Source organism: Pan paniscus, chromosome 8 (assembly GCF_029289425.2).
Source record: "Pan paniscus chromosome 8, NHGRI_mPanPan1-v2.0_pri, whole genome shotgun sequence".
Classification (NCBI taxonomy): Eukaryota; Metazoa; Chordata; class Mammalia; order Primates; family Hominidae; genus Pan; species Pan paniscus.
Window position 1 is genome coordinate 87,391,641 of NC_073257.2, and position 12,922 is coordinate 87,404,562.

General features: G+C 55.1%; 1 protein-coding gene across 2 annotated transcripts; it reads right to left on the reverse strand.

Annotated features, from left to right (window-relative positions):
• Positions 1 to 2,573: 2,573 nt before the first annotated feature.
• COMTD1 (catechol-O-methyltransferase domain containing 1) lies at positions 2,574 to 4,725 on the reverse strand. 2 transcript variants are annotated; one of them, XM_003813013.5, is made up of 7 exons: positions 4,472 to 4,723; positions 4,253 to 4,380; positions 3,904 to 4,009; positions 3,697 to 3,815; positions 3,575 to 3,629; positions 3,247 to 3,380; positions 2,574 to 2,828 (listed from the first exon to the last, which is right to left on the reverse strand). In XM_003813013.5, the coding sequence occupies exons 1-7, from the start codon at positions 4,563 to 4,565 to the stop codon at positions 2,676 to 2,678; spliced, it is 789 nt and encodes a 262-aa protein (XP_003813061.1). In that variant the 5' UTR covers positions 4,566 to 4,723; the 3' UTR covers positions 2,574 to 2,675. The 2 variants fall into 2 exon arrangements, with proteins under 2 accessions (XP_003813061.1, XP_063463846.1); XM_063607776.1 differs by lacking the exon at positions 4,253 to 4,380 and having other exon boundaries at positions 2,574 to 3,380; positions 4,472 to 4,725.
• Positions 4,726 to 12,922: the final 8,197 nt, after the last annotated feature.

Sequence of the window (12,922 nt, forward strand, 5' to 3'; positions counted from 1 at the left end):
GTTACAAATTTTGTTAAGTTCAGCCATTATTACTTTTGGTATCCCAGAATATGACAAATTATGAATAAAACAAGTATACATAATTAATGGCTCCAAGTATTTGCGGAGTTCCACGTTTGCCAGCTAGGATCAAATCCCCGTGGTAGCTAGCCAATACTTGATTTTTCCAGTGAGTATTTTGCTCTGTACCTAAATCTGTGCCACAGAATCTTCTGTGTCCCTGGATTCCACGAGCTTTTTAAGACTACAATAAGAGGATACATGCTTTTACACTTTTACATGCACAGTTTGTAAGTCTGTGCAGAATTGCCCTGCATCATTGAAAGGAAAAAGAGAAGGTGCTGAAAAGTTACACAAACATACCATACCCCTGTGAGCTACTGCTAGGAACATAAAGTAGGCCCTGGTTTGGTGAGATGGTGTTAAGCATACAGAAGAGGAGTAAGGTGTAGACAGTGAGGGTAACCTGAGGGACTGAGAGGTCATTACTCATTTCCTTCTAGGCAGACGCACTGAAAGGTGGATATAGGTAGGAGACCAGAGACAACCCCTTTAGGCTGTGTGGCATTGGCCTTCATCTGGGCATGAATGAGACATTAATAGGTGGTTCTGGTGGAAAAGTAGGAAAGAGCACGTTTTCTGATGGGAGAAGATAATTGGATATGATTAAAGGTTGGAGAAGATTTGTTCAACAAATCTGTAATAGACCTGAAGAATGGTAGAACCTGAGTGATAAGAAATGGGTAAGAAAATGGAAGGACTTATCACTCAAGAAATGATATATGCTACAAACTTCCAGGTTGAGAAGAAGCTGGTGAGAGACCAGAGCTCAAGCAAGCTCTCCACACAGGAGGGTTGGGGGCATGAAGACCCCTCTGGTCCCACTATTCCTAGGGGACTGGCTTGAATGGCCCATGTGAATCATGGTTCTCTGAAAGGCCCTCTCCAGACAGACATGACTTAAGTGACAGAGGGTTAGAATTTGAGCCAGCTTGAGTCAGGTAAGAGGAGAAACATATAAAAGATGTCCATGCAGGCTAGGCCTGAAAGCAACTCCAGCAGTGTGAAGTAGACCCGCAGGCAACTAACCACTGCTGGTGGTCCTTTAAAGAGAAAAACCCTAGTCATGGGGACTACTGCCCCTTAGCTAATGGGTGGCCCTTTATTGGGCAGTGGCTACCGTAATTTGGACTGAGGTGTGGCACAAGTGAGTTAACTGTTTTGTCAAGGATTTCCTTAGAGTAAATTGAACCTATTCACCCACATGCATCCTAATATGCTTTTATGAGTTAGAAAAGGGTAGGTTTCTAGCCGTGGTCTTGCATAGTGTCCAAAATGCAAAGTTTGTCCCAGGAGCTGTGAGTTCGTGTGGCTTTTTTTTTTTTTTTGAGACGGAATCTCACTTCGTTGCTCAGGCTGGAGTGCAGTGGTGCGGTCTCGGCTCACTGCAACCTCCGTCTCCCGGGTTCAAGCAATTCTGCCTCAGCCTCCCGAGTAGCTGGGATTACAGGCGTGTATCACCACACCTGTCTAATTTCTGTATTTTTAGTAGCGACCGGGTTTCACCATGTTGACCAGGCTGGTCTCGAACTCCTGACCTCAAATGATCCACCTGCCTCAGCCTCCCAAAGTGCTGGGATTACAGGCGTGAGCCACTGTGCCCAGCCTCATGTGGCTCTTTTAGCCCTGCTTCCGTCAGTCTCCAGGGACACTTCCCACCACTGAGGCTTACCAGGTAGTGGCAAAAGCTGCTTGAATTCCAGGCTAATGCCACTTATGCCTGAGGCAGTGTCAGTGGAAAGAATTTGACCATCTGTCAGTGGAGATAAGATCTGTGAGGTTGGGGAGATTTAAATAAGCAGAGCACCTGGGTCGAAGGTGCTCCATGAGGCCTGGTTCCTTCTCCACCTGCCCTCGTAGGCAGATGGTTCAGGAAAGCCTGAAGTTCTCTTCATCCTCTAGGGAGTGTAGTAACAACTGCTGTACCTATAGGCTTGTCTGCTTCACGCCTCCCTGGCCAGTGATCCCCCTCACTTAAGAATTTCAAGGAGACGGCAGGATACTCAAGTCAACCCCGAGGTCCTCAGGTCCAGGCCAACTGGCCTGGCTCTTAGAGGTGATGTTCCCCCACCAGGGCCTCCACTGGAGAGGTGAGGCTGGGGAGCTGACTGTGCTGTGAAGACATGAGCAAGCTGCCAGCAGAACTGGCATCACCTACAAAAGCACACAAGTGACACCCGTGGTCCCCTGCAATCCTCTTTCCTGTTGTCAGACACCAGACGTGGCTCTCTACCAGTCCCAGCTGCTCAGAACCAGAGCTTCGCCTGCCCTGAGGGAGAGATGTAGGAGGCAGACAAGCCCGAGGTGCTGGGGTCTCTGGCCATTACACGTGGCCAGGCCAGTTAAAACTTTATAACCTGCCTCCTGCCAGCTGGAGGTTCCTGCAGTTGGGCCACAGACCTGGCGCCAGGGAGGGGACGAATCTCAAGGCCCCTTTCACTGAAGGCAGGAGCTGTCTGTGCTGGGCCTTCCCTCCCTTCCCCATCCAGCGCCACACACGGAGGCTCAGGAGGTCGTGTGTCCCAGCCCCACTTTATTTTCGAATTTAAAACTCAGGGTCAATTCCTGGGGTTCCCAGGCAAGCCCCCCTCGAGCCCACTCACTAGGGGCCAGCCCTAGATCTTGAAGGCCAAGGTGAGGCCATCGCCCAGGGGCAGGAGGCTGATGTAGACCCTGACGTCCCGCCGGATGCGTTCGTTTAGGTTTCGCACACACTCGGCCGCCACGTCCCCTTTCGGAGGTTGCAGCACCTTCCCGCGCCATAGGACCTGCGGGAGGGCGGGGCCAACCGGGCCGTGGGAGGCGGGGCTTCGGAGGGAGGTGCTCGGGCGGAAGGCGGGGGACTCGGAGGGAGGTGCTCGGGCGGAAGGCGGGGGACTCGGAGGGAGGTGCCCGGACGGGAGGCGGGGTCTTGGAGGGAGGTGCCCAGACGGAAGGCGGGGTCTCGGAGGGAGGTGTCTGGGCGGGAGGCGGGGCCTCGGAGGGAGGTGCCCGGGCGGGAGGTGACCAGAGCCGGAGACAGAACCAAAGCGGAGGAAAGCCTGGGTACCGGGGCCGGAGCCCCGCAGGGGGTGTAGCCTACGTGACTGGACTGGGTGGGGCTTTGGGGTATAAGAGGAGTCAAGGGAAGAGATGGGGACCGGGCCCGACAGGGTGCTTTCTCCTCCCCCGCAGTGGATCCCTTACTCTGAGGACGGCGAGGATGCCTCCGGGTCGCAGCAGCTGCAGGCAGCGCTCGTAGTAGGCGGAGCAGTTCTCCTTGTCCGCATCCACCACGGCCACGTCGAAGGTGCCGGCCTCGCCCGCCGCCAGCAGCTCGTCTTGCGGGGGGAGGGAGGGCAGGTGCGGCTGAGTCCGCGGCCCCGGCGGCCCTGAGGCCCCTCCCAGGCCGGCCCGGGCTCTGTGACAACCGGCCCTGCCCTTAACCTGCCCGGCAGGCCCAGTCACAGCTCGGCCACACAGCAGCCTCGTTTGCAATGAATGGCCTCAAAGCCCTTCCCGCTTCGGTGCTCACCCAGGGTCTCCAAGGCGGGCTTCAGCCGGAGGTCGATCTTGTGCTCCGCCTCGGCCTGCGGAGGGAGCGGGTCAGCCGTTGCGCCCCCGCCTGGGGCTGCAGAGCTAGGCGCGGGCGCTCACCTGCCTCCACAGGGGCCGTCCCAGCTCCGGGGGCTGCGCGTCCACCTCGCAGGTCACCACGCGCCCGTCCGCGGGCAGCGCCAGGGCCAGGGCCAGGGCGGAGTAGCCCGTGAAGGTGCCTGGGACCAGAACACAGACGGGCTCAGCCCAGAGTGGGAGTCGGCCCGGAAACCTCGGCCCTCCGGGATCCCGGCCGCGTGCCCCTACCCAGGTCCAGCGCCTTCTTGGCCTGGATGAGCCGCGCCAGGTTGGCCAAGAGCTGGGCCTGCTCGCAGGTCATCATAGAATCCCCCTGCGGCTGCTCCAGGGTCAGCTGCGTGAAAGGAGAGGGTGGCACCAGCCATGCAGGTCACCCACCTTCGCCCTGGGGGTCCCAAGCCCCAGGGGCGCGGTTCTGGGCGTGGCCTGGGGGACTGGCCCTTCGGAACGCCCACCGCACCCGGCCCAGGGAAGCCGGAAGCCCAGGGAGGGCCACGGCCCAGCCCAAGGTCACACAGCCACGTGGGACCCGCAGGGGTCGAGAGGGACGCCCGTTTCCGTCCCGCGCCCTGCTGACCAGCCTCAGGCTTCGCAGCGCCGGGTGCTCCCGCATGGAGCGGCTCAGAAGATACTGCCACAGGGGGCTGTCCTCGGGGGGAAGCAGGCACTGCTCTCGCCGGCCTCGCCATGGGGGGCACCGCCTCCCTGACGGGGAGAGGGTGTTGGGTTAACCTGAGCCACGCCGCGCCCTCCTCTGCGCCCGCCCACCCGCCCGCCGGGACCAGGTCCTGCTCACCCAGGAAGAGGCCAGTGGCGAAGGCGGCGCCCAGCGCGGCTGAGCCCAGGGCCAGCGCGGCGGGCACGGAGAGCCGGGGCACCGGCTGGGTCATGGCGCGGGCAGGAGGCGGCGGGAGGCAGTGACAGGTCACGTGAGCTGGAGCTCCTGGGACAGGTCTTGGACTCGCGGGCCCGCCGGGCTCCACCTTGTCGGGGCACTGCCCGCGGAGCCGCGGTCTCGGGCATCATCTGGCGGCCACACAGCCTTACTGCAAGCCCCGCCCGAGAGAGCCGGGCGCGATCTGGTGGCCGCGCCGGGAACTGCGCCCCTGCGGGGAGCAGGCCAAGCGCCTAGATCTGAATTTTCCCGCCTGTGCCTGCAGTCCAGGTGCCTGCCTCCATTCCCCTCCTGCCAATGCTTTTTTCTCCTCGCCACCATTTATTCTGAGGCCCCTTGGGGGCATATGTGAATTGTGTATGGAGGGCGCCAGTGTAAGTTACAAGATAGTCACAAGTACAAGAGATAGAGATTAAAGGGGGAAGGCCTCCTGGACAAGATGCCCCAAAGCATCAGGCTGAAGGAGTGAGGGAACTGGTTTGAGGGCATGCAGCCTCGAGTTGGGGTTCAGGAGCCCTGGGGTGGGCCTGTGGAACTGAGACCATATTCTTAGCTGTTAAAATCCTGCTTTTGGGGGCCAGATGGATACGAGTGTCTAATCTTGGTCCTGCCAGTGTCTCTGAGCCTCAGTTTCCTTCCTGTAAAATGAGGCCTACAATCTTACCATAAAAGGAACCAGATCCCACAGCTTCGCACACAGTAACACAATACATAAGTGGCAGCCGCTGTTATGTTGGTAGGTTGGAATGAAGACATCTTGGAGAGAAAGCCGGTGAAGCTCCCTTGCAAGGTTGTTCTGTTGAAACACTGTCCAGAGAACACTGACTGAACCCCTACCATGCGCCAAACTCCGGAGGAGGTGAAAGACGCTGTCCTTTTTTTTTTTTTGAGACTGAGTCTCGCTCTGTCACCCAGGCTGGAGTGCAGTGGCACAATCTGGTCTCACTGCAACCTCCACCTCCTGATTCAAGCGATTCTCCTGCCTCAGACTCTGGAGTAGCTGGGACTACAGGCATGCACCCCTACACCCAACTAATTTTTGTATTTTTTGTAGAGACGGGTTTTGCTATTTTGGCCAGGCTGGTGTCAGACTCCTGGCCTCAAGTGATCTGTTTGCCTCGTCCTTCCAAAGTGCTGGGATTACAGGCCTGAGCCATCATGCCTGGCGTTGGTGTTCTTTTTTTTTTTTTTTTTTTTTTTTGGCAAGGTCTCTGGCAAGGCTGAAGTGCAGTGGCAAGATTACTGCTTACTGCAGCATCGAGCTCCCAGGCTCAGCAATCCTCTTGCCTCAGCCTCCCAAGTAGCTGGGACCACAGGTGGTCACCACTGTGCCCAGCTAATTTAAAAAAAAAAAAATTTTTTTTTAAAGAGAAGGGGTCTTACTATGTTGTCCAGGCTGGTCTTGAACTCCTGGCTTTAAGTGATCCTCCTGCCTCAGCCTCCCAAAGTGCTGGGATTACAGGTGTGAGCCCCCGTGCCTGGCCTCTGGTTGGTATTCTTAGTGAAGCTGGTTTCAGAGATGCAGGTCACACACAGCTGGCGGGTGGCCTAAGCCTCACGACTTCTGCCTCTGTGAAATGGGGTTATGAATAGTCCCAACCTCCTAGGGGACCAAATGAGAAAATCCAGGCTGAGAACTTACACAGGGGACCAAATGAGAAAATCCTGGCACTTAGTGAGCTGTCATGTTACCTTTAAAAGGAGTCAAAGTCTGAAGGGCAGCCGGTTATCCTCCTGCTGCACTGCAGATGTCCCCTGGGGTGGAGGCTGTAAGAGCCTTTTTTTTTTTTTTTTTTTTTTTTTTGAGATGGAGTCTTGCTCCGTCGTCCAGGCTGGAGCCCAGTGGCGCGATCTCAGCTCACTGCAACCTCCACCTCCCAGGTTCAAGCGATTCTCCTGCCTCAGCCTCCTGAGTAGCTGGGACTACAAGCGCCCGCCACCATGCCTGGCTAATTTTTGTACTTTTAGTAGAGACGGGGTTTCACCATATTGGCCAGGCTGGTCTCGAACTCCTGACCATGTGATCCGCCCGCCTCGGCCTCCCAAAGTGCTGGGATTACAGGCGTGAGCCACCGCACCCGGCCAAGAGTCCATTTTAACAACGCTGACTAGGCATTGAGCTCCACTGGGGGGCTTCCCAGGCGGGGGCTCAACCTGAGCGAGGCCCAGAGGCCAGCTTGTTGAGGGGTTAATGAGAGAGTGGCTTGGCTGAGGATGAAGGCCAGAAACTTGCAGTTTCTTGATCTGAGCTGCAGGAACCTTGGGCCTAGCGGAAGCGAGGAAGGAGGAGGCGGAGCTCTGGGGTGAGGCTACGGGCCGGCCTCTAATCAGAGACAGGGTGGGGCTGGTTCTTTGACCAACCAGCCGGCAGCCTCCGGAGCACATGGCTGTGTGGGGGCAGAGCCTGCTGCCTCCGTGCATGCGTGCCCTTTCGGCCCTCCTGGGACTTGCCACCGGGCCAGCAGCACTGCTCGAGGACAAGCTCCTTGCCCTTTACTCTTTGACCCTCTACGTCCCGCTTGGCCTCTAACTTGACCGTGAGTCTCATTCTGCGGGTAAGGACTGAGGCTGCTGGTCTCTCCTTTCCACGGCTGAGCATACAGCAGGCGCTAAATAAATGCTCTTGACTAGAGTTCTGGCGCTGCCTGGCGCTCCTTGCTGCCAGGAGTAAAAATAGTAACAGCAGGGCCCCTTTATTGAGGACCTGCCGGGCACCAGGCACAATGCATCCAGGATCCGGGGGCGGCTGTGATCTTGTTCCCATTTTCCAGAGCAGGAAAGCTCAGAGACCACCACCCAGACCCCGCAGCCAACAGAGGAAACGCGCGTACTGCTCCCTTGAACCCTGGGACCCAGGGGGAACAGGCCTTCTTGGCTCCTCTGCTGGGACGAGGGCCCAGCTCGAGCTGGCCTGAGGGCCCTGCGCTCAGGTGGTGCCGCTGACCGCTCTCTCCCTTCAGCCGGGGGGTCCAGGTTGCAGCAGGCCCCCAGCTCACACTGAAACTCCCTCCTACAGCCTGGCTTTAGGCCGGAGCGGTGGAGGTTGAGGGGGAGCGGGTGGGGAGGGGAGGCATGTCACCATCTATCCCCGTCAGATTAAAAAACTAATTTGAAAAGATTAATGTATTCCATTCTTGTTACGCTGGCTCTGATACCTCTGGGCCGGCGGCCGCTCTGCTTCCTGATTATTGAATTTTTATGGCCTGGTAATTAATTGCAGATTCCCTGTTTTGTTCTATTTCTTTTTCTCTGACATTTTAATTTCAACAAAAAGCAGTGGTCTCCATGCAGGTTCTCTCTGGAGATCCTAATGGTCTATAAAACAGAATGACTTATAGACGTGGCACCCACTTCAGTTGGCGAGCGATTGTTTGAAACCTTGCTGATGACGCAGAATTTAATTTTTCCACCCCCTCCCCTTTTTGCTACTCATTTCTTGTCTCTTGCATGGCGGCACCAGTATCTCAGCTCACCAGGAAGGGAGCAAAGTGTCGCCTCCGAATCTGTTCTAGGGCTTTTTCCTAGAAGCCTGGGGGCTGAAGACAGAGTGGGTTTTGATTCTTCTCCAGGCAGTGGGCCTGGTAGAGGGTGGGGGGAGCTGAGCCTCCCCAAAGGGCCTTGTGGATGTGGGCAGCACCCCCAGGGGAGGGAACGGGCAGGGGAGGTCATTTCCACCTGTCTCAGGTGCGTTTTGGCCAAATGCCATTGCCCCATTAAGCACCAAGGAACCTGAAGCCTCATCAGGGCAGAGAAAATGGGCATCAGCACCTGCACTTAGGCCCCCACCAGGCAGAGAGGGAGCAGGCTGAGTAGACTGATACAGACAGACACAGATAGCCTGACAGTCTTAGCTGAACTGGGTCACTGGGAACAGCTCTCCACACAAACAGGTCTGGAAGAGACCCCTGAGTTTCCATCCTACTGGTCCCACTCCTATTTCTCATAGCCCTGCTAGCATCACACAGGCTGGGCGCTGTCGCCCGAGATCCCCCGGGACTGAGCAGGGCAGGAGGCAGAAGGTAAGGTCATAGAATCAATCCTAAGGGATTGGAGTTCAGATGTTTTTTGGGGCCAGGCAGGTGAAGTAAGCAGGGCAAGGTGATAGGGGGTGGTGGGTACTGGAGCACTCCAGAGCTCACCCTCTACCAGGGGACATGGTGGCCACTTGGCTTTAGCCTTGGATGCCAAGTGGGAAGATGGGCCCAGTATGGCCAGAGCTTCCGATTCCCCAACAGAGGTTGGCAATATGGCTTTCAGTGTGAAACTTCACAATTTTAAACATCGGGGTGTGTGTGTGTATGTGTTTAAACACTGTTGGCCAAACTGAACACATCTTTGAGCTTCATGTCTGCTCTGGCTCATGAGGCACCAGTTTCCTCTGACTCTGAGCATGAATGAGAGAAGTTAGGGCTTGAAGTGGAGTCCCCTAGAGTGAGAAGGGCCTCAGTGGCCAGCAGACCACCGCCGATGTCTGGGTGAGGTCTACTGGGCTCCCCAAGGAGGACAGTACCTTTTACCTAAGACGTCGGGAGGCAGGGCTGTAACTCCAGGGGCTTTAGGACGGTTCAGGCCAAGTGCACTGACACAGGTAGACATAGGCAGATGGCGACTTGGGGGCTCCTGGGGCTCCTCACATGAGCTGGGAGCATGAGGGGGCCACAACCTGGTCCCACCTCCTCTGTGCTGAGATCCTGGGGAGCTGACCCTGGCAGCGCCCCTAGTGACTCACTTTCCTCATCTGGAGAGGCTGAATGGGAAAGCTACAGCATGGGCTTTAGAACAGATGGACTTGGGTTCAAACATCTGCCCCACCACTCACTTTGCAGCTGAGTAAGCTCAGAGTTTCTGAGAAACTCCAGAAAACTAGGAAATGGGCACGAACCTTCTGTCTTCGTTTTCCATTGCTGTACAGCAAACTGCCACAAAGTTAGTAGTTTAAAACAACACCCACTTGTTATCTCGCAGAGCGTAGGTCAGAAGTCTGACAAGGCCTGGTTGGATTCTCTGCTCAGGGTCTCACCAGGTTCAAGACAAAGTTCTCCCCTGGGGCTGTGGGGCCTCTGCCAAGCTCACCAGTTGTTGGCAGAATTCAGTTCCTTCTCCTGAAACCTTTCCATCTTCAAGGCCAGCGGAGGCACCTGGCATCTTTCTGGTGCTCCCAATTGCTGTCTTCCTCTTTTGCTTTTTTTTTTTTTTTTTTTTTTGAGATGGAGTCGTGCTCTGTCGCCCAGGCTGGAGTGCAGTGGCGTGATCTTGGCTCACTGCAAGCTCTGCCTCCCGGGTTCACACCTTATCCTGCCTCAGCCTCCTGAGTAGCTGGGACTACAGGCGCCTGCCACCACGCCCAGCTAATTGTTTTGTATTTTTAGTAGAGACGGGGTTTCACCGTGTTAGCCAGGATGGTCTCGATCTCCTGACCTCGTGATCTGCCTGCCTCGGCCTCCCAAAGCGATGGGATTACAGGCGTGAGCCACTGCGCCCAGCCTTTTTTTTTTTTTTTTTTTTGAGACCGTGTCTCTGTCACCCAGGCTGGAGTGCAGTGGCACAATCTCAGCTCACTGCGACCTCTGCCTCCCAGGTTCCAGTGATTCTCCTGCTTCAGCCTCCTGAGTAGCTGGGATTACAGGCATGCGCCGCCATGCCCAGCTAACTTTTTATTATTAGTAGGGATGGGGCTTCACCATATTGGCCAGGCTGGTCTCGAACTCCTGACTTCAGGTGATCCACCCACCTTGGCCTCCAAAAGTGATAGCATTACAGGTGTGAGCCACGGCACCTGGCCCCTCTTTTGCTTTTAAGGGCTCCTGTGATTACATTGGGCCCACTCAGATAATCCAGGATAATCTCCCTATTTTAAGAGAGCTGCCTAGTAAACTTGGTTATGTCTTTGAAGTCCCATACCTGTAACCCCAGCACTTTGGGAGGCCAAGGTGGGAGGATCACTTGAGGCCAGGAGTTAGTGTCTAGCCTGGGCAGCACAGTGAGACCCCTTCTCTACAAAAAAATTAAAAAAAAATAGCCAGGTTTAGTGGTGCATACTTGTAGTCCCAACTACTCAAGAGGGTGAGGTGGGAGGATTGCTTGAGCCTGGGAAGTGAAGTGGGAGGATTGTTTGAGCCTGGGAGGTCGAGGCTGCAGTGAGCTGTGGCTGCACCACTACACTCAAGCCTGGGTGACAGAGCGAGACCCTGTCTCAAAAAACAAAAAACAGGCCAGGTGCAGTGGCTCATGCCTGTAATCCCAGCACATTGGGAGGCTAAAGCACATGGATCACTTGTGCTCAGAAGTTCGAGACCAGCCTGGGCAACATGGCGAAACCCGTCTCTACTAAAAATACAAAAATTAGTCAATCGTGGTGGTGCACGCCTGTAATCCCAGTCACTCGGGATGCTGAGGCATCAGAATTGCTTGGACCCAGGAGGCAGAGGTTGCAGTGAGCCGAAATGGTGCCACTGCACTCCTCCCTGGGCGACAGAGTGAGACAATGTCTCAAACAAAACAAAATAACCAAACAACACAAACAAGGGAGTGACATTGGTGGCAGAGATTATGGGGTCAAAATACTGCCTTCCCCAGCCTCCAACTGCTTGGGATGATTGGAAGGGTGAAAATGCCCCACCTCCATCCCGTCCCCCATCCTTGAGAAGCGCTGGTATTAGACATTTAAATACATGGTCCTTGCTCCTGCATAATGCACTGGGTGGTGGGACTGTTCCTCTCAGCAACCCTCTAAGGGAGCTAGCATGGTCTCCATCTTCCAGATGTGCACACCAAGATCCCAGCCATCAAGGAACATAGGTGGCAGAGCCAATATGTGAAACTGTCTCTGTCTCAGCTTCACATAAAGGCTTGTCATTTCACCAAGGGCCCAAGTCCAGGGCTCCTGAATCCTTTGGAAATTTAGTCCTCCTGGGAGGCATCCACCATGTACCAGCAATGTACATGTGATGCAGCTTCTCTGGCTCAATTCTGTCCTCCTGGCACGTAGGTGTTAATAGCAGTCCCCAGTGGATGGCTTACATGTGTGTGTTTTCTGGTTGTGCTGTTTTTTTCCTCTTTCTTACCTGGAGGTGGCCAGGGCTGCATATCACGGCCACTCTTGGGTATCGTTGCTTCTGCTGGACACCTCAGCTGATTCTCAGGCACCTTCCAGTAGTGGAGACTTCATGGGGCTCTTTGAAAATTAACAAAGAAAGTCTTACAGCTCTGTTTTTGTTTGTTTGTTTGTTTGTTTTTTTCCCAGATGGAGTCTCCCTCTGTTGCCCAGGGTGGAGTGCAAAGGTACCATCTCTGCTCACTGCAACCTCTGCCTTCTGGGTTCAGGCAATTCTCTTGCCTCAGCCTTCCGAGTAGCTGGGATTACAGGTGCCTGCTACCACGCCAGGCTAATTTTTGTATTTTTAGTAGAGATGGGGTTTCACCGTGTTGGCCAGGCTGGCCTTGAACTCCTGACCTCAGGTGATCCTCCTGCCTTGGCCTCCCAAAGTGCTGGAATTACAGGCATGAGCCACCATGCTCGGCCCCCTTGCAGCACTTATCTCTCCACATTGAGACACGGGACTACATTGTGAGTCCCTCCTTCCCCCAAAAGAAGATAAACACACTTTGCAGACTCCCCTGCAGGCACATGACCTAGCTTCCACCGATCAGATGCACAAGACTTGGAAGCAAGTAAACGTGGGCAAGGTGAACTAGCTGGGCGTGGAGGAGAGTGATCTCCCGGCAAGCAGGTACGATGCGGTGCAGGTGCCTGTTTCCACTGGGGTGGCTGTGGTGGAGCCTCTACCAAGAGGCGGGCTGTGGCGGTAGCTGTGTTGTAGTTAGGACAGTCCTGTGGTGAGATTGGGTGGGGCTCCCCGGCTGTATTGTTCCTGGTAGTGGATCATCCAAGCCTGCTTCTCTGGTCTTCCCAGAGTCTGCTGTTTGTAACAAAGTGAACTTGCTGTTTGTAACAAAGAGAATTCTGTTGTTTGCAACAAAGTAGAATCTGTCCTTTACCGCTGAGTGGCTTCTGTGGCTTATAATTAAAAGCCCTGCCCGGTCCACTCCCTTTGATAGAACTCACTGGAGTCCTGGACCTCCAGCCCACACTGTTACTGTTCAGCTCGGAGCCATTCCTCCTCCTGCCTTGCCAACATGGGCCTGATATTGTTTAAGCAGCAACATGTGCAACTCTGTGGGGGAACTATGATCAGTCTCAGGCTGCCATAACCATCCTAGTCCTTTTCCCAGGATACTACTTTCTTACCCACATAGTTGGTAGGGGTGACTGTGTGGTTCGTTCCTGGCCACGGATAAAGCGGGGCTTCTCAGGACATTTTTCTTTCTGATAATAAGAAATCCTCTTTTCCT